Source organism: Orbicella franksi, chromosome 7 (genome assembly GCF_964199315.1).
Source record: "Orbicella franksi chromosome 7, jaOrbFran1.1, whole genome shotgun sequence".
NCBI lineage: Eukaryota > Metazoa > Cnidaria > Anthozoa > Scleractinia > Merulinidae > Orbicella > Orbicella franksi.
In genome coordinates this window covers 6356772-6377700 of record NC_138151.1, presented here as the reverse complement: position 1 = coordinate 6377700, position 20929 = coordinate 6356772, and the positions used below count along the sequence as shown (strand labels likewise).

At 38.8% G+C, this 20929-nt stretch overlaps 1 protein-coding gene across 1 annotated transcript in view; it reads right to left on the bottom strand.

Moving 5' to 3' along the window:
• LOC145491804 (uncharacterized) overlaps nt 1–9937 on the bottom strand; it is a 21614-nt gene extending 11677 nt beyond the window's left edge. Inside the window, exons 1-11 of the mRNA XM_081471071.1 lie at nt 9504–9937; nt 6923–7047; nt 5751–5838; nt 4583–4696; nt 3744–3815; nt 2597–2685; nt 1764–1878; nt 1124–1177; nt 928–1005; nt 729–825; nt 1–101 (exon numbers count right to left, since the gene is read on the bottom strand). The exon at nt 1–101 is cut by the window's left edge and continues 57 nt beyond it. Of these exons, the coding sequence (XP_081327197.1) occupies nt 1–101; nt 729–825; nt 928–1005; nt 1124–1177; nt 1764–1878; nt 2597–2685; nt 3744–3815; nt 4583–4696; nt 5751–5838; nt 6923–7047; nt 9504–9566 (996 nt within the window). The 5' untranslated portion in view covers nt 9567–9937. The remainder of the gene's footprint in view (nt 102–728; nt 826–927; nt 1006–1123; nt 1178–1763; nt 1879–2596; nt 2686–3743; nt 3816–4582; nt 4697–5750; nt 5839–6922; nt 7048–9503) is intronic.
• Nucleotides 9938–20929: the final 10992 nt, after the last annotated feature.

Here is a 20929-nt window from a genome sequence, read left to right as displayed (position 1 = left end):
GTATCGCCTCATACAGTGGTGCACCATCTTCAACCAGTCCATTAAGACATCATTATTTTTACCTTGGACTCCCTTACAGAGGCGGAACAATCTTAATAAATCTGAATATGAAAAGAACAGTGAAACGGAAAATTTTAGAAATTCTTGATGATGTGAAACCTTTGCACATAATTATAAGGAACTCCTCCCTCCCTTTACAAAGTAAAAACTAATTAACATTGAATTAATGTAAGCAATCCATGATCCCGAGAGCCATTAAACCCACAGTCCAAGAACCACCAAGGGGCATTATGCACAAATCACCAACACGGTTATCTAAGAGGACATCACTGATCACATTGTTACTTGTAAGGTTTTCCTAACTGTCAATAACGCCTGAAAGGTTCTTTAACGTTTTTGCTTTGGCTTTGTACTTGCTTTAGAAATTATAAAGTCTATCTGTCAGCAAAGGTGTTGAAAATACTGGCACTCGATCAACGCGCCACTTAGCACAAACTCGGAGAAGGCAAGAATATTATTATATGACTGCCACAATTTCTGCTATTGGCCGCTTTCCCCGAGACTCAGTCAATAACCCATAAATAAGTAGTGAGGTAATCAAAAAAGTACAAAGACGACATTGAGAATGAATGTTAAGATGTGTAAGAACTTCATCTGCACAATCACGATCATTGGACCATTAGATAATTACCAGAACAATGAAAACAACTCTCTAAATCTAAACAAACCTTCTATTTTGTTGTGTTTAAGCATATGATTAACACCAGAATTTTCCATTTCAATCACTGTCTTCATGTTACAGAAAGTCAGCTCCTTTTGGACAATCTGTATGCAGAGAAGAATTGTAAGTTTTGAACTACACAAGGGATTCAAATATTTCTGTATTTTCATTCCAGCTGCAAGTTCTCGATATCAAGTACATGTTACCTCTATAATTTTTTCCTCTGTGGTGGGAGCCAGACAATCTCGCGCACGTTCTAACTCCTCCTGCATCCTAGTTTCGACCTGTTTAGAGTATTACTGGAAGTTACATCAGTACCTCTGTCAGTCTAACCAAATCAGAATTCAACCAGAAAAAAAAAACTCCAATGTGAATACGCTTGAACACTAGAAATTGACAAACCTTCTGAAGATACACTGATGCATCGTTTTCTGCAAGTAAAATCTGACTTTCCAACTGTCAAGAAAAGTGAAGCAACAACAAAAAGTTAACTCTATCTATCAAAGAAAAGAGCCCCAATTGGTATTACATAACTAAACCGCGCATGTAACTTGACCACCTTAAACTATCATGAAGGGGAGCAATTTTCGTATGATGCAATAGTCTCTAAACAACGAGGTTACGACGAACTCCCCATCCACCCGGCTTAACTCCTTAAAAGTCCCCTGCCCTAGAGAAGAGACTGTACTGTATTGCACAGTATTTTAAACACCTTTGATTTTTCATTTTATGATTGACTTGCCAACATTTTGACGGATTGTCTCTGTATTTGGAATTCTTCATTAATTCATTTCTCTATGACACAGCTTACCTTTCATATAAAAGCACCACCGCTAACAGAAAAATTAACATAGAAAATTCCCTACAATTTATAACGCCCTCCGCAATTAGCAACTCCAAAAAAAAAAAAATGCAACAACAACCAGTCTCATCACTATCTCACGCTGGTGAAATGGAAGTAATCCAACAACAATAATTTAAGTGAGTGTAAGTACTCTTACTATTAAGTTGCATTCACTGATCAGCTTTGTGAAGTTCTTACTTTGAAGAATTCTGCAGACTCGTCTAGGAAGGGTTTCTCAAAATAGTCTTCATAAACACTTCTAGAGTTAATTCCCTGTGCCAGTAACATTTCACATGTATTTTTAATGGCCATCCTTCAAGAAAAAAAATCTAATTCTTACTACAAGATGATCGATCTCATGTCCCGGACACTAAATCAAATCCTTTTAGTGTCCTCATTGTATCCTGGGGCCTGTTTCTCGAAAGCCCAGGAAACTTTTCGGGCCCGTAAAGCCATTTTTAGTTCATCTGTATCTAAAAACGGAGAAGTGTATACGCCTGAAACGTCTTGTATAAATGGCTCTTCATATTAAGAATATGTGAATGAAACAGCTCTGTAATCGTAAGGTTCGAGATTTTGCTATGGCTTTACGGGCCCGAAAAGTTTCCGGGGCTTTCGAGAAACGGGCCCCTGGTCCGATTTTAGATTTAAAAAAAATTGTTTTCCCACCTATGGTGTACCTTTACTCATTCTGCTACCTGCCAAAGCAATTATGAAAATGTGACGGGATGAAGTGGTTGCCTATTAATGGAAAGGTCAGCAAGGTATTTTCCACTGTAGTCTGTCCACAGGCGTTTCTTTTTTTTTTTTTATTACGTGTAGTTTTGAAGAAGCGAATATCTGAGAATGAGTTTGTTCTATTAATTTGTGTTTTTTTATTTCTCTTGCTCACGACGACCTTAAGAAAACACAGGTCTGTTAACTGACTATAGTTACTGACAAGGATAAAACGCGTGGCGCTATTGCTTGAAATGCTGTGCTGTTTTTGATTAAATCTGTGTTCAACAGTATAACTACAGCATACAGTGTACCTGTCAACAACTTCTCCATGACGCTCTCTTCTCACCAGTGAAAGCAATGTTTGAGATACACGATCCCTTATCCTATCATGCTTCACCACCTTAAAACAATTTGACAAAAAAGTATAACGGAAAAATAATTATGCACATTAGCATACGTTCTGCATATCTAATGGTCTTAACATGATCCTGTATCATATGATTTCTCATTGACAGGCACGAAGATGGCGTCCACAGTCTCGAACCTTTTACATCTGTTTACAGGGTGTTAGGCGTATCTAGCTACTGATATAAATTAAAAGCGGCAAGCGGCATCTAAATGGGAACTGTTTTAAGACAGAATCATCAGAATCGTTAAACATTACTTTCATATGAAACTAGATTGCATTGTCTCCCAGTCAATAGCCAATGTTTGAGGCGGAATTCAGTCGATGGAAGTCTGTCTCTTTTGCCGTGTTCAAGGTAACCTTATTGATGCAAGAATAGAATCATGGAAATCTTGTTTCTGGTTCTCTCATACTTTTACTTAACAGCAGCTCTTGTCTAAAAGATTCACCAGTTTACTTCTGACCATTTTCGCTTTTTGTTGTTGTGAAAAGCTATGCGCATGTCCTCTTATTGACTGTGAATCTCATTATAACATTGACTAAGTAGTCTGTGGATCATGAGGCAAACCCGTGCAGCCATAACAATGATTTCATATGCAATCAATACAAGGACAAACGCATAAAACTTTGACGGCAATTTGATTGTTACCAAAATATAAACATGTCTGGATTTATGAAAACAGTGTTTTCGCCAGAGCCGATATAAAGTAGACGATATGCAAATTACAAGGAATGTCCAACTTTTTTTTTCTCCACTCTCTTCCCATAGTTTGAAGTGATTTTAAGGCCCTTAGGAGTCACGAAATCAAAGTGCATATGAGTGATTTGGCACAAATTATTGCCACGGTTGGAACCCCGCCTTAAGGCCACCCCGTTAGTACGGCCACCTCGTTATTACGGCTACTTTATTCTTGCCCGAACAAAAGCTCGTCAGCCATTTTCGTATTTAAAGAACCCTTTAATACGGCCAGATTTTTGCGGCCCATTGGTGACCGGATTGACGAGGTTCCACTGTATAAAAATCGGGAAAATAATTTCAAAAAAAAACTTACCAAGTCCCTAAAAAGAATTGATCCTAACGTGAGAACATCGTGAACACCATTTTGGTGAACATAAACTCTGTCCTGCGAATACAATTAACAAATATAACACATAATACTTAACTAAAGAATGGCTCGGCAGGAGAGCGAGATGGACATATTCAATCACCAAATGTTTAATCATCACTGATGAACAATCATGGAGTTTGCTTGCATATTTTAATACTAAATAACAAACAAAATAGGAAAGATTCTCTGATCGAGCTCCTTGAAATTATGAGTAAACGAACGGTTGCTAAACTCATAGGTTTGATTGTTCTTCAGTTTGGGCCCAAATACTGACTGGAAAAGACTGAAATAGAATTTCCAAGCGTGTGAATTTCAAAATTTCCTAGGCGGGGTGGCGGGTGTGGGGTGGGAATAATGTATTTTTGGAAAGCTCTTGGAGGTATAGCTTTCCGTGTGATTGAGAAAACATCCATTGAACAAATGAACAAAGAAACGATGTGGTCAATTTTCACTGATTTTGACTGTACTATGAATGAGTTTTAAACTGCAATTGCCCACCAAACACGAAGGGAAAAGATTTCTACTTACACGTACGAACTGTTTTCTTTTGTGCAATGTTTGGAAGAAGCAATTCGCTGAAACGAGCGGTGCATCTTAATGGTTAGTATTGTAAAATTCAGATTTGTCAGGGAACCAGTCATAACTTTTTTATTCACCATGGAACAGTTTGCCATAACAATAATTATGATATTTCATATTCACTTACTAGTAAACTGCTGTTAAGTTTTCACTCAAGTTAAGTTATTTATTATGTTAGATGAACATGTAGGAAAGGAACATACCATGTACATAAGGATATCTCTAATAAATTCCATCGATTCCTGATATCTACTCCAGGCAGTATTCAGTGTGTCCAGGAAGTTGTCATGGTGTGAAAGCAATACATCGTGGCATACCTTGAGAGAAATACAATGGAAGCTTGTTAAGATCCTCTCTGAAAATGTGCCGAGGACATGCAAAGTAAATACTTGAGCTAACAGGCTTGAACTCAGGTCAATTTACAGCATTATTATCGAACTTGTTCTCCAAATACACAGATAATTACTTCCCTTCAGAACGTTAGTACGACGTACATTTTACTTTCATTTTATACCCAGCCCGTTTTAGGATGAACAAGATATCTCAGCCACTTTGAATCAGAAATGAATGACTCTTGGCAGGACGATTCTACTTGAGGTGCCCCAGAATATGAACCTAACAATTTTGATACCATGGCAAGATACTGGGTTCCAGACCTCCCTAATATTAAAGGCTTTCCTGGCCACCTTTAGCGTCCTACGTTGATATTTGCCAATGGTACCTGATCTGCATGACCCAGCAAGCATATAAATATGTTAGTCGATTTCATGGCCTTGCTTAATGTTTTTCGAGCTGAAAATCACTAAAATATTGAAATCAGGTTGGAGGGGACTGGAAAAGAGTGGGTTGTCATAGGAACTGGAATGTTTACAGCCTTAGGTGTGTTGCATGTAGAACTAAGAGCCTACCAAGTTTCAATGGTTTCTGCTGCACATTGACCGAGATAGCTCTATTTATATACTTAATGTAAGATTTGGTTGAGCGTATGACGTCATCAGTCTCATTTGCATATTTAACACATTTTTCAAACTCAAATATCTCCCAAACCAATGCAGATATTTGCAAACGGTAAACGGCGTTTTTAATCTCTCATAGAATTCTATGTGATCAGCCAAAGAATTCAAGGGGTAAAGATTTGATAATGATTGGGTTCAGAACCACCTTAATTTTTTAGGAAATCAAAGTACATTCGAACCTCTATAAAGTGGCCATCTATTAAGCGATCACCCCTCATTAAGTGTCAGTTATCAAAGTCCCAAAATTACTGTCAGTGAAATATTGTCAATAAAACCCCCTATTAAGCAAACACCTCCATTTTCCTGAGGGTAGCCATTTAATAGAGGTTCAACTGTAGTTAACGCAGTTTGATACCTTTTCTACCAGATATTCTGTGACAACTTCCTGGAGTCGAGAGTATAACATCTCTCCATGCCCGTGAAGCACCAGAGTGTAAGCATTCCTGTCCATTATAAATTAACATCATTAGGACATCAACAGCTTATATATATATCCCTTAGTTAAGTCTCATTAACTAAATAATTTATAATTTATGCATGTCTTTCAGCCCTACATTGTACATGCACAGTGTACTACAAAGGTGGCTCAAAACAGTTTGAAGCACTTTCCAAGACTTAGATTTTGATGGGTCGTTATAACCACTCTTTATCACTTGATGCTACAATCATGGTATCAGTATCAAAAAACTGCTTAATCATTGGTGAACATGTTGTTATCACTTTTCTGATGTCCAAAAGGTTACCATAGCAACAGTACCACCAGCTTAAAACATCCTTAATGACACCTTTAGGGGCTTATAATTCAAAAATGGCATGGTGAAATTTTTTTCAATATTATCAAATTTTGATGAGTAGGATAAGATAAAACTTTTGGCCAAGTTTTAAAAAATATCTGTTCATGGGGTTCAGAGCCACCTTAAATTTTCAAGACTTTAAGGTGGCTCTGAACCCCATATTCGGATTTTTTTAAAACTCTGCTAAAAGTTTCATCTTATCCTGCTAACCACAACTTGATAATATAAAAAAATTTCTTCATGCTATTTTTCAATAATATTAACCCTTAAAGCTAAAATTAATGGTGTTTTTAGCAGGCGATAGAGTTGAGCACTATGTAAACTTATTGTGTCACAAAAACGATAGCAACATGTTCACCATGACCAATGATTGGGCAGTTTTTTGATACCATGATTGTCGCATCAATTGAGCGGTTACAATGACCTATCAAAAGTCTTGGAGAGTGCTTGAAACTGTTTTGAGCCACCTTAAATGAAGGAAAATCACATGTTACATTGTAGTACACTGTACATGTACAATGCAGGGCTATGCTCTAGAAGTGCACATGTGCCACAGGCAACTAACTTTTCCCTTTGGGAAAAGTGGAACAACTTACTTTTTTCACATATGCTTAAGTACTGGGCACCCAAGATTTCACGGTTAGGAAACTTTGAGTTCACAGCCTGGCAATGAATGTGTGTATACATACTACCTTTGGTTATAAACTTAACTATATTATTAAGAAACATTTACCTATACAATTCTTCAGCACTAAGTAGCATATATGTCTTCTCGGTCGCCTTTGTGACCAGAATCTGCTGAAAGGCAGTCTTCAGCAATTGCCAAATATCTTCCGCATATTTATCATCTATAGTCATCTAATCAGTAAGCACATAAATCAATACACAATGTATGACAAGCACACATGTCGGAGCCAAATTCTTAATTTTTGAAAGAGGGAATCAAGTGCTGTTAAAAGGTGAAAACTGTTTGTTGATACATAAAAAATCAAATCAGATCTTATAATATTGTTAATGTTAGAGAACACTCGAAGCCCAAAAACAGAGACCCCTTGATGATTGAAGTTGGTACACTTTTTTTGTGTTCCACTTATATTTCAGACTAATTTTCCTGGATGAGCAGAACAATAATTAATACCATAATAATTACGAACTTAAAAAAAGTCCTAGAAGTTTTTCCTGCCCTTGTTAGCACCAAAAAGTGTAATATGCAATGTGATATTCTTGCATCAATATAATATTCACCTACTTTCAAGGCGAAACCAATTAGAAACATGGTAATAACACTTTCTTTAGCAGGTGCTTAGTATTTGTCCAAAAATGAAAGAAAAAATATAAGGGGTTGATAAATGAACAGAAACGGTACTGGTAGGTGTGGTTCTGGGAGGGGATACTGAGATTGCTTTAAACTGTTGTTGCACGAGAACCATTCCTCAAGAGAGGATTGGTTTTTTGGTATGATCATAATTCCTCTAGTCTCTTTTAAAATATACATTTGGTGGTGTGGATTTAAACATTTTATGTAGAGGGGTTTTGTGACATCTTCAAATTAAATATGATGACATAATTATGTGCAAACATTAAGCAGAATTATTGCAATTTGGCCAAGTTGGTCTCTTAACAATGCATGTCAGGGGGCATTTGGCACTGGCATAATAATGGCAGTTAAATAATAATCACACATTCAACCGGGGTAAACCCTTCAGCATAAGTTGTTATCAAAACATGCCCTCAGTGCTAATAGTGTTAAACTAGACACTTTAGAGAATTTGCATGGACTAAATTATCAATTTGACATTTGCACTCATGTATGCATGCTTATCAGTTTCTATCAAAACTTTCAAGGTTTTTTTAACCCAAGAAACTATAAATGCCCTCCTTTTGTTTCTAAATGTTCTTTCAAAGCTTTGGATAAACGAGGAAACGTTGCAATTTTGTCGACCACACTAAGCCACTTCACACTAATAGCTGATATACTGTGAAATGGCTCAGCCAATTGGATTACAGCATTTGCATTAGTGTACTAGTAAAATTCTACTAAAACTCATTAGTAGAATTCTACTTATATACTAATGCAAATGCTGCAATCTGATTGGCTGAGCTACTTGTATACTATCAGCCATTAGAGTGCAGTGGCTGTCAGTCCTCCACAAAATGCGACATTTTTATCGTTTTTCCGAAGTTTTGGAAGAAAGTTAATTTAGATGTAAATGGATACCGGTGAATTAAATTCCTGATAAGACTAAAAGAAGGACATTAGCGGTTCTAAGAGGCGATGGTTGATTCAGCCTTTGGCCTCATCAACTATCACCTCATAGAAATCTCAAGCTCATAATCTAATTGTTAAATAGAAGCACAGAAAAGTTGTTGTAAAAATACTGTAGTTGTAAGCAGGCATAGTAATAAAATCTTAAAAATTGTTGTCACTGACTTAAAAATCTTAAAAATAGACACCGTTAACATTCATTTCATCACTGAAGAAGGTTATAGTATTTTAGCTGAAACGTCTATTTTTAAGATTTTTAAGTCAGTGACAACAATTTTTAACATTTTAAAAGTTGTTGTAGTAACATTGTTTATCATTTTTGGGTTCTTTTCTAAAAAAAAAGATTTAAAAAAACATTTTCCACATGTTTTCATTGAGTTATAGATTTAAAAACACTCATGAAAGTTTGAGAGAACACAAATAATCTGTGGATTAACATTCACACTGGGTCACCCCTTGGCTCAATTGTTCCCACAACATTTCTTGTTCTCTCAAACTTTCACTCATTCATCTATTTTGAAATTGGATTGCAAGCTTAAGATTTCTATCATGTTATAGTTGACACAGGCTGTGCCCTTTAATATCCACTATCACGCCTAGAAATTGAAAGCGAATAACGTAATTGTTTCAGTTTACATCGACTTGTTATTGAAAACTTCAGACTTTTCTTAAACACTGGTAACTGGCTGATTAATCGAACTTCCGGGTACGAACAAGTGAGTGACTCATTTGTAACAGTCATGCCCCCAGCTCTCAAAGGTCTCACATGAATGGCTTGATACCCTTCGAGATGACAATGGAACAAACCTAACAGTAACAATGTCCTTAGCCCCAAAACAATAACAGCTGCTATAAACAAGCAAAAAAACTACAAGCTTACGAGAGCTACTACACCGCCTATACATCAGCTATACATGTATCTCGTGGCAGGTATTCAGTAGGTGTCAGTGAAAATGAGTGAATCGAGTGCAAATGAAAATTCACAATGTTAAGTGGCATTTTTAAGCCAATGCCAATAAACTTGAAAGTTGTTGATAAGTCCACCTACCGGGAAAGCTCTTATCCTCATCTTGGTGTTTTTCTTCGACCCCTTGCCGGATTGTTGACTCATGACGGAAACTCTTCGCTTTTTCTGCAGCCTTTATCCTTTGTGATAGCTAGGCTCTATATATAGAAGGTCCCCAAGTTTCCCGATTATCAAGATTTCAAATTATGCATCATGGCCATGTCATGGGCCATGCAATCCAGTTCGAAAAATACAGGGAACACGGACCACAATGCCTTGTGATTCAAGAAGATTTTGAATCGCAAGGTATTGTTGGTGAGTTGTGGTGCGTTGATTCTGAAGTAATGCCGTACACAGACCTTCACTTGCCAGTTTCCATGTGGCGTTGCGACTGTCCAAAATTAAAAATTACCTAATCCCCTAGATAAGAACTTGACGTTTTAAAAAGTTGTAGCTCGACAGGGCTCATTGTTTTGTAATAGTGCACGTTTGAATTTCCAAGTTCTTGCGTTGCGTGACATTAAGATTGCGGCGAGAGGGCTGTCGCACAGGTCAAGGGATGTTTTGCTAAATGAACAGTCCTTGCGTTAGGTGAAGCGGATTAATTTCAATTTGGCGGAACTTTCCTTTTTAATAGCAAAAGTCAATTGGAGATGTTTTACAACAGAGAAACCGGGATAAGCTCCAGCCTGATAGGCCACTTGGCTCGTAGGCAGAGTTTTTACCTTCACGTGGTCAGTAGAGATAATTGACTTTTGTTACAATTGGCTAGGTCTGGAAGGATATGCTTGGGATCTGGAATTGGCCCAAACTATGGGGCGGGATTCCGGAAATGCAAAATATCTTTTGTTTTTTTTTTGTTTTTTTGTTTTTTTTGTTTTTTTTTTTCATTTTACTGTCACTCAGGAATTTGGAAATTTATCTTGGCCCAAATAGATTTTTTTGGGGCCAAAGCGAATCAACCAGGCAAGCGCTAAGTGGTGTCTCCTTTCAAACCAAGCTATAGCGTGTGCCTGGTTTACAGCTGTCTAATTGAAACCGTCAAGTTGGTTTCAGCAATAATATATAGATTTAGCCAAGCCTGATAGCGGATTGTTCAAAGCCCGGTTGTTAACAGCCCGATTAAGAAAACCCAGGATAAGCGAGAATTTTGAGTTGAGTTTGCAAATTTACGCTGAGGTTTTCCGTTAATGTTGTTTGGCCTTCTGTTTTGAGTTTGAGTAATCCAATGGTCCTCAGCATACACAAAACAAAAGCAGTAAAAAACATTTGTATACAAGAAAAAATTATACTTCGGTCAACTTTTATAATCCTGGGTTAGCGTTAATCGATTTCCGAACAACCTGACCCTGTTTACAACAAGTTGACCTGACATGAGCCCGTGAATTAATCGAAAACCAGCACTTGATCAGCGGTCAACATCAAAAAACACGTGACCTCGATGAGCTCTAAACTTTAGCCCGCGATATGGCCACGTGATACGGTCAGTGGATACCTTGTTTTGGCAGGTGTCAATTGATCATAACATGGATGTCAAATATCAAAGAGCGACGCAACAAACCGAGCCGGTACATGTCTCACGGCTGTCAACCTATTAGCTGGAGTATGGCCGTCATCTTGCGCGACTCCGTCGGCATCGCCGTTCGTCGTGCGTATGCGCCCACGAGCAATACCGCTAGTCATGATAACCATGAGAAAATCAATTCATGGGTTTTCTTTTCTTTCCTATATGTGTAGGTCGCTTGGCTTGGCGGCCCTTTGGGCCGCCGGAGCTCCGCTATTATGTCAAAGGCATGTAATAAGGCCCAAAGTATAATTTCGCCCGACTAATTTCTTCTTCATTCCAAATTGGAGAAAGGAACTCAGTGAGAAGACACTCTACTCAGTGCTTGTTTTTTTACATACCAAACAGTGAAGTTAATTTGAGATCAATCGACTTTATTATCTTCTATTTACAGAATCTGTCAGTAAATCCCACAAATCTGTCAGCAAATCACGCAAGGTATAAGTTGACACTCGGTTATAATTTATATGCCGGGCATTTTTCTGGATGTCAGCCATTTTGCATACGGACAGAAATTCGGAAATTTCACAAACATTAAAATCTTACTTTACATTTTCCTTTACGCATAAACAGAAGATACACCCAAGCTTGAGGTCACAACATTGAATCAAATCGAAGTAGCAACCACGTGAAAAAACCGGCGAGTGAACCTGATTAAGGAAAGGTTTTGTTTATATCTGTGAAAACTCGAGCGAACTTTGACGCGCTACATTATGAGAAGGGCTTCCAGCCCCCCGTGATGAAAGTGTTGTCACATATTTCAGAGCGGGAAAACGTACTGCGCAGCTTTCTGCGCATCCCTAGCCTTACTTGCGGGCTCAGGTAATAATGCAAGCTGCAATGGTTCGCAAGATCGGTTCGCAATAGTTGGAAAGAGCGGCGGAGGCTGTGATATTATAAGGTGTGTGATCGTGAGGATGTCGCTCGGTTGAGTTATTTATACTTGGGCAAGCACGAAATTTTTGCGGCATTTTACCGTAAAGAAAACAAAGGCTCCCCGACCTGCTGAGAGGTTCTCTTGTTTATATATTCAGTGGGTTGCTTATATGGATGCAATATGTAAAGAGTTGTGGATAAAATGTGTCTTCGCAACAAAATTTCTTGTATTCTACGAGAAAAGAAAGGGTTCGGAAACCGTCTTTAGGTTAATTTTGTCTAAAAAAAAATTGATTCCCCACGAAAACAATACACCAGGTTTCCATTAGTGATTTTAAAATGTTGCTGCCTATCGGGAATATTGGAAAAATGTATAAAGTTCGTAACCTATTTTATTAACACGATCAACGAAATTCCCGCCATTTTTTCAAACTTGGAGCCTGGCGCACGTTCTCGTCCCCAGAGGCAGCGCTCCTTTTTGGTCAGCTCCAACAATCGCGACCTCTGGGATGGTCCAACACAGGAAGTCCGCGATTCACGGACTTCCCTTCACTCTGCGCACGCACAGAGTCAAGTCGGACAAATCTGACGGGCTGAGAAAACCAAACGATTACTTTGCGCGTGCTCAGAAAATCGGACCTTCCCAAGGGTCGCGATTCTTGGTGATGACAGAAGGAGCGCGGCCTCTGGGAACGAGAATGCCTGGCGCACAGTCAAAACTCACGCATGCTTAATACGTTTTTCCACTCTGAAATTACATATCCGAAAGTTTTCGAAAATTTGTCGTTCTGAGACCCCTCGCAACTCGTTCCAGATCCCTCACGCTAATCGATTTCACACTAGTATGGTAAGTAATTCTTTATTCTGCTGATGTGAGGGCTCCCTGTGAAATTTGCGAGGTTTCAAGGTCACGTGCGAGTCTAAAGTTCAAATTGTTGTTTTTCAAGGAAATTAGTGGGCTTAGCTCGCCCCAGGGATTTAGTGTGTTTTGACCCTCCAATCCTCCAATCCAAAAATGTTTTGACTTGCAAGATAAACAAGTCCAATAGCCTTGTTCCAGTGCTCACCATTGCAGGCGCTGTCGTGAAACCTTGTGCTCTATCAGGGAAAGTAAAACATTGGTGAGTATTAATCTGTAATCAGAATTACTTTCAATTGTTGTTAGCACCCGATGCAACAATGTCTCATGAGCGGGCATCACCATTTGGTGGTTTATATGACCATTCTTCAACTAGTCCGTTGTCGTGCAACTGTTTCCTCTTGTTGTCGCATGAAGTTCAAGAAGCTCGTGAAGAAGTTAATCATGAAAGCAGGGTGAAAAACGAATTTTGGACTATCTGAGCTATAATTTCAGTGGTTGTGTACGTCAGAAAATATTAAAAACCACAAGTCTATCGACAGTTTCAGTGAGAACAAGGCCAATAGTTAACGATTAATAGACAGACTATTATTGGTCGCATGCCTTGTCCTTATAGCAGTCGGCAAAAAGTGTTCACTTTGTTCCGAGGGAAAATTTTGGTGTTCTAAGTAGGCTGCTGCGTTTTTACGTGTGGGCGATTTATTTCCCATGATTTTTATGTAACGCGAATTTATCCTGGCAGCCCATTCAAGGCTTGGCAAACTCTATAAATACGAAAGTAAAAGTTTACAAAAAATGCAGCTGAATAAGGCTAAATACGGCTGAATATGGCGAACCCTGACGAACATTTCCGTATGTTACAAGTTCGCCTGCTTCTTATGATGAGAAGAGCCACTGATGAGAACCTGTTTTTAACCGCTGAACAATGTCCAGTTCTATGATAAATAACGGTGCGAAGCCTTCGCCATTGCGACATGTGCGACTAGGTTTTTCGAATTTATTTTCAAATGCTGTGTAGCCACATGACTTCTTGGAAATCCAGACTAAAACCAGTGGTATAAATAAATCAATGTTGCTCTTGCCACCCTTATTTTTGTCATGTTATATTTCACATAGATAAACTTACTCTAATGCTGTATTGATCCTTGGGTTTCCAAGAAACTTAGATATTTATGATTTAATTATGCAGATCAAAGTTTCTTTCCAATGATGTTGAAACGAACTCCGAGGTCCCGCTGTGACTCATATTATTTGATGCAGTAGCACTCCTAAAGGTTATAAGTCCCAACCTAGCGTTTCATTTAGTCAAAACGTGGACAAGTTACGCGGATTTGCAGAGCATTTTATTTCTTTGTTTCATTTCTCGGAAATCTACATTGGCCTAATGGTGAACTGTTTAAATATTAATGCTAGAATCTTCTAGCTCGATAAACAAGCAGGTTAATACACCTTGTTGTTTAAAATATTGCTGAAACAAACGCCATGAACACAAAATTTATCAAAAATAGATATTTTTGACAACTTAACTCTAGAACGGGGATCAATAATTAAATATTTATACCGTTCTTTACCCCGTCCATAGTCGCAAACACATTTCAGCTTCCTTGTTGTCGAATGAGGTTTAAGCAGCAAGTGGATTTCGAGTGTTTTAAAAACTACCAGAGGAAGTTCACCCATCACGGGCGATCTAAGCACTTCTTGGGTACAATATTCAAATGAAAAATGACAAGTTTCTGTTTGCCTAAAGACGCTTTACATTGACTTGGTTTAATAAGCTGGCTGACTGGCTGGCTGGCTGGCTGGCTGGCGGGCTGGCGGGCGGGCTGGGGGGCTGGTGGGTGGGCGGGCGGGCGGATGAATCCCTTGGGGGGAAGGTGGGTATTGTAGGTAGATAGAGTGTAAATTGGCAATTAGAATAGCTTTTTCAAACCTATTATTTTAGACATGATTTATCATCATTACAAACGCACTTGGCTAATTTCTGTTAATTCATTCTTCTTAGATTATGGACTGGTGGACCTGCTTGAAATATGCTAGAATCGTCGTTTATCTTGTTTTCCTTGTCTTGGACGTAATGGGCATTAAAATACCTGTGAGCAGCCAATAGTCACGCGCAATACGAGAAGTCGGTAAATTTCTTTGGATGAATCCAGTGGCCAGGATGGCGATAATGACGTTTATGGTGGCTTTTAAAAATGCACGGCGAAAAGATAATCCATGCGAAATGGCTACATCCATACTCAAACTTATCAAGGACCTCCAGGCAGCTGGACTCCTGTGGATGATCATTGAGAGTGTGCTCTCCGGGATGGACAAGTGGGAGTGGTTGAAGTTTATTGCTCAAGTGTCTGCCAATCTCACTGTAATGCTTTCCACAGGGGGATGGGCTCAGGGACTGAAGTTTGCGGGTATAGCTCTCTCAACCAAAAGTTTGATTGATCTAATTCTTTCCTAGTTTGTAAAGGGTTCATAAATCCAACGGTCCTTGTAGAGAGCCAAAAGTAATAACCTTTCCTGCAAGCGCTAAATATGTCATGTAGAATTAAATGATAGCATATTCGTTCCTAGAATGTATACTCCAAATTCAGTTATTCGCTAAGAGACTTTAAAACACTTGTTTCTAGATAAAGCACAGTCATACTATTATGGCTGAAAAATAAAAGCGAACCATAAGCAAACCAGAGGGGAACTAACCGCAAGTAAACCAGAGTAGAACAAACCGCAAGCCAGCTGAGTTAATATTGCTAATGGTAAAAAATGTATTAAGAAGGAGGTATTCGCGTATAATGATTTGGAGACTAAAAACATTATAACTTACTTGTTTTGGTGAAGGAATAAAAAGGGTCACATTATATATGTAACATATGTATTCGGGAATATTAAGATCTCCTCTAATAGCGTAGATCAATTGGTATTTTCTCCTAGTATGAAAAGATGGTTTTAATTAACTTGTTGAATACTTACGCTGAGTTGTTATAAGTACTGATCAACATATACTTTCTCGTATCGGCGTAGAGCAGATGTCCTGTTTCTGTGGTAAATATTGTTTTAGTAAAGAATGTTTGCGTGTAGTTAGTTACCTTATAAAAATAACAGTTATTTGTTTTCGTATTAAAAGAATGATTGCTTTTTTACTTAGTTGGATAATTACGCAAGAATTTCCTGGAAATTACCTTTCCTTGTATTTTAGGTCGTTTAAGTTGACTTTTTAGGGTATTATTTTATGCCGAATTTACGATAAGGGAACTTTTTCCTTGACCTTAATTACAGAGCTGTTTAAAACCTTTTCAGCGTGAACAACTATAGTTCTTTATCATACTTCCTGAATTTGTAATTGAGACAATCATTCTTGGAACACGTACTCCTGTAATTCAGGGAGCAGGCGGTACCTTAAGTCCGTCCCTTGTTGTCCAAATGTAATGTTTATCTAGTTGTTCAACGACAATCAACTCTCTATGTAAGTTTATTGTTCAGTTTAGTTTTGATACTAGAAACACGTTGTTTATAACTGTAATTTTTATACTCCTGATTTAGTTTAACCAGATCTAAGTGGAGCAGTGTAAAATTGTAGTCAGAGTCTTAATTTCGTAAAGAGCTAACAATGCGAAGGAAAATATGTTAATGTAAACCGTATTTAGAGATGATCACGATTCGCTAGAAAGTGGAACACGATGGTTGATGGACATGGCCTTGACAGGTCGGTTGTTGCAGCTTTAAACTGCAGATGTAAAAACGTTTTGTTGTTGTGCATAAAGTTAAGCTCAACAGAGAGTGTTGGAAATGCTTTCTTCTTAAAGAGGCCTCCAGCAATAGAACCAGTCGCAGGTACGACGGAGTGGAACTTACGGCTACCAATCCAGAGTGGAACGATCTGTAAGTAAAACCAGAATGAAAGCTTACCGAACTAGAGTGGAACCGAGTAGTCGTAAGCAAACTGGAGTGAAACTAACCGCATGCAAAACCAAAGTGGTACCTATCTCAAGTAAACTTGAGTGAAACTAGCCGATGCAAGAAAACCAAAGAGGAACTATATATACTGTCAGACTGCAGCCCGGGCGTGAGGGTACTCCCTTATATGGGCTATATAGGTATGTGCGGCCTCAAAGGGTAGGGTTTTTAAGCCGTTTGGTAAAAAACAGGGTATAGATTTTGGCCATTTCGGTCTTAAATAGGGTATGGTTTTAGCACCCTAGTCTTGAATTCAGTATTTTTCGAAGAAGCTACTTCTACTATGTAAATAGTTGTGGATAAACTCTGTCTCTGCAACGAAATTTCTTGTATTCTGCGAGAAAAGAAAGGGTTTGGAAACCGCTTTTAGGCAGGAGCCCATGACCAGGAGCCTCCATACGTTCTGTACCCTTGAGTCAACCCTTTCCCGTATTAATTTATTTTTAGAATTGATCTCCCGCGGGTTTCCCGCATTTTCCACGCATTCCGCCATTACTGTTATTATTTCGCTGTAAGCTGTGACCCGCGGCGTGTGACGGGTGTGTGACGTATACAATAGCTTCCCTCTGATTGGGCATTCTAAAGAATTTGCGGGAACACGAGGGCCCCGCGGTGTTCTAAAAATAAATTAATACGGGAAAGGGTTGACTCAAAGGGTTAGTATGGGAGATGAAGGCTCCTGGTCATGGGCTGCTGCTTTTAGATTAATTTTGTCTGAAAAAAAATTGATTCCCCACGAAAACAATACACCTGGTTTCCATTAGTAATTATAAAATGTTGCTGCCTATCGGGAATATTGGGAAAATGTATAAAGTTCGCAACTTTTTTTATTAACACGATCAACGAAATTCCCGCCATTTTCTGAAACTTGGAGCCTGGCGCACATTCTCGTCCCCAGAGGCAGTGCTCCTTTTTGGTCAGCTCCAACAATCGCGACCTCTGGGAAGGTCCAACACGGGAGGTCCGCGATTCACGGACTTCCCGTCACTCTGCACATGCACAGAGTCAAGTCTGACAAATCTGACGGGCGAGAAAACCAAACGATTACTCTGCGCGTGCTCAGAAAATCGGACCTTCCCAGAAGTCGCGATTCTTGGTGCTGACAGAAGGAGCGCGGCCTCTGGGAACGAGAATGCCTGACGCACAGTCAAAACTCGGCCATGCATAATACGTTTTTCCACTCTAAAGTTACATATCCGAACGCTTTGGAAAACTTTTCTTTCCCAGACCCCTCGCAACTCGTTCCGGATCTCTCACGTAAATCGTCTTCAAAATGGCCGCCATTGACATCAGACAAAACTAGTAAGGTAAGTAAATCTTTATTCCAATGATCAGATGTGAGGACTCCCTGTGAAATTTTCAAGGTTTTGTAAGGTCCACGACCTGATCATGTGCGAGTCTAAAGTTGAAATTGGAGTTAGTGGGCTTAGCCCGCCCCAGGCATTTAGTCTGTTTTGATCCATGGCACGTGACATGTTCTCCAATCGCAAAAATGTATTTGAGTTGGAAGATTAAACAAGCCCTAGCCTAGTTCCATCGCTCACCATTGCAGGCGGTGTCCTGAAACCTTGTGCTCCATCGCGAAAAGTAAATCATCGGTGAGTATTAATCTGTAATCAGAATTACTTTCAATTGTTGATTAGCACCCGATGCAACAACGTCTCATGAGCGGGTATCAGTATTTGCTGGTTTATATGACCATTCTTTAACTAGTCCGTTGTCGTGCACCCGTTCCCTCTTGTTGTCAAATGAAGTTCGAGAAGCTAATGAAGAAGTTAATCATGAAAGCAGGGTAAAAATCTAATTTTGGACTACATGAGCAATTATTTCATTGGCTGAGTATGTCAGAAAATATCGACAGTGAGAACACGGCCAATAGTTATCGATTAAGAGACAGACTGTTGTCGGTCGCATGCCGTTACGTAATGGCAGTCAAAAAGTATTCACATTGTTCCGAGGGAAAATTTTGGTGCTCTAAGTAGGCTGCTGCGGTTTTACGTAAAAGCGATTCATTTCCCAGTAGTTTTATTTTTATAAAGTAACGCGAATTTATCCTGGTAGCCCATTCAAGGCTTGGCAAACTCTATAAATACGAAAGTGAAAGTTTATTAAAAAAAAAAAATGACCGGATAAGGCTGAATACGGCGAAGCCTGACGAAATTTTCCGTATGTTACAAGTTCGCCTACCCCTTATGTTAAGAGACGAGCCACTAATGTGAGCCTGTTTTTAAACGCAGAATAACGTTCAGTTCTATGATAAATAACGGTGCGAAGCCTTCGACATGCACGACTAGGTTTTTCGAATTTCTTTTCAAGCATACTGTGGAAATCCTGACTAAAAACAGTGGTACAAATAAATCAATGTTGCTCTTGCCACCCTTATTTTTGTCATGTTATATTTCACATAGATAAACTTACTCTAATGCTGTATTGATCCTTGGGTTTCTAAGAAACTTAGATATTTATGATTTAATTATGCAGATCAAAGTTTCTTTCCAATGATGTTGAAACGAACTCCGAGATCCTGCTGTGACTCATATTATTTGATGCAGTAGCACTCCTAAAGGTTATAAGTCCCAATCTAGCGATTTATTTTGTGAAAACGTGGACAAGTTAGGCGAATTTGTGCAGAGCACTTTACTTCTTTGATTCATTTCTCGGAAATCTACATTGGCCTAATGGTCAACTATTTAAATATTAATGCTATAATCTTCTAGCTCGATAAACAAACAGGTGAATACACCTTAGTATTTAAAATATTGCTGAAACAAACGCCATGAACACAAAATTTATCAAAAATAGACATTTTTGACGGTTTAACTCTAGAACGGGGATCAATAACTAAATGTTTATATCGTTCTTTATCAAGTTCATGGTCGCAAACAAGTTTCAGCTTCCTTGTTGTCGAATAAGGTTTAAGCAGCAAGTGAATTTTGAGTGTCTTGAAAACGACCTAAGGAAATTCACCCATCACGGGCGATCTAAGCACTACTTAGGCCGTGCGCTTCTTGGAAACAATATTCAAATGAAAAATGACAAGTTTCAGTTTGCCTTGAGACGCTTTACATTGACTTGGTTTGATAAGCTGGTTGGCTGGTGGGCAGGCGGGCAGGCGGGCTGATGAATCGATTGCGGGGGAAGGTAGGTATTGTATTTAGATAGAGGGTAAATTGGCAATTAGAATAGCTTTTTCAAACCTATTATTTTAGACAAGATTTATCATTATTAGAAACACACTTGGCTAATTTCTGTCAATCCATTGTTCTTAGATTATGGACTTGTGGACCCGCTTGAAATATGCTAGAATCGTCGTTAATCTTGTTTTCCTTGTCTTGGACGTAATGGGCATTAAAATACCTGTGAGCAGCAATGTCAAGTCACGCGCAATACAAGAAGTCGGTGAATTTCTTTGGATGAATCCAGTGGCCAGGGTGGCGATAAAGACGTTTATTGTGGCTTTTAAAAATGCAATGAGAAAAGATGATCCATGCGAAATGGCTACATCCATACTCAAACTTATCAAGGACCTCCAGGCAACTGGACTCCTGTGGATGATCATTGAGAGTGTGGTCTTCGGGATGAGCAAGTGGGAGTGGTTGCAGTTTATTTTTCAAGTGTCTGCCAGTCTCACTGCAATGCTTTCCACAGGGGGATTGGCTTTTGGAGCGCAGATTGCGAATGTAGTTCTCTCAACCAAAAATGTGATTTGTCTAATTTTTTCCTAGTTTGTAAAGGGCTCGTAAATCCAACGGTCTTTGTAGAAAGCCAAAAGCAATAACCTTTCCTGCAAGCGCTAAATATGTCATGTAGAATTAAATGATAGCATATTCGTTCCTAGAATGTATACTCCAAATTCAGTTATTCGCTGAGAGACTTTAAAACTCTTGTTTCTAGATAAAGCACTGTTTTAATATTATGGCTGAAAAATAGAAGATAACCATAAGCAAACCAGAGGGGACCTAACCGCAAGTAAGCCGGAATAGAACAAACCGCAAGCCAGCTGAGTTAATATTGTTACTGGTAAAAAATGTATTAAGAAGGAGGTATTCGCGTATAATGACTGATTTGGAGACTAAAAACATTATAGCTTACTTGTTTTGGTGAAGGAACAAAAAGGGTCACATTATAAATTTAACATATGTATTCGGGAATATTAAGATCACGTCTAATAGCGTATATCAATTGGTATTTTCTCCTAGTATGAGAAGATGGTTTTACTTA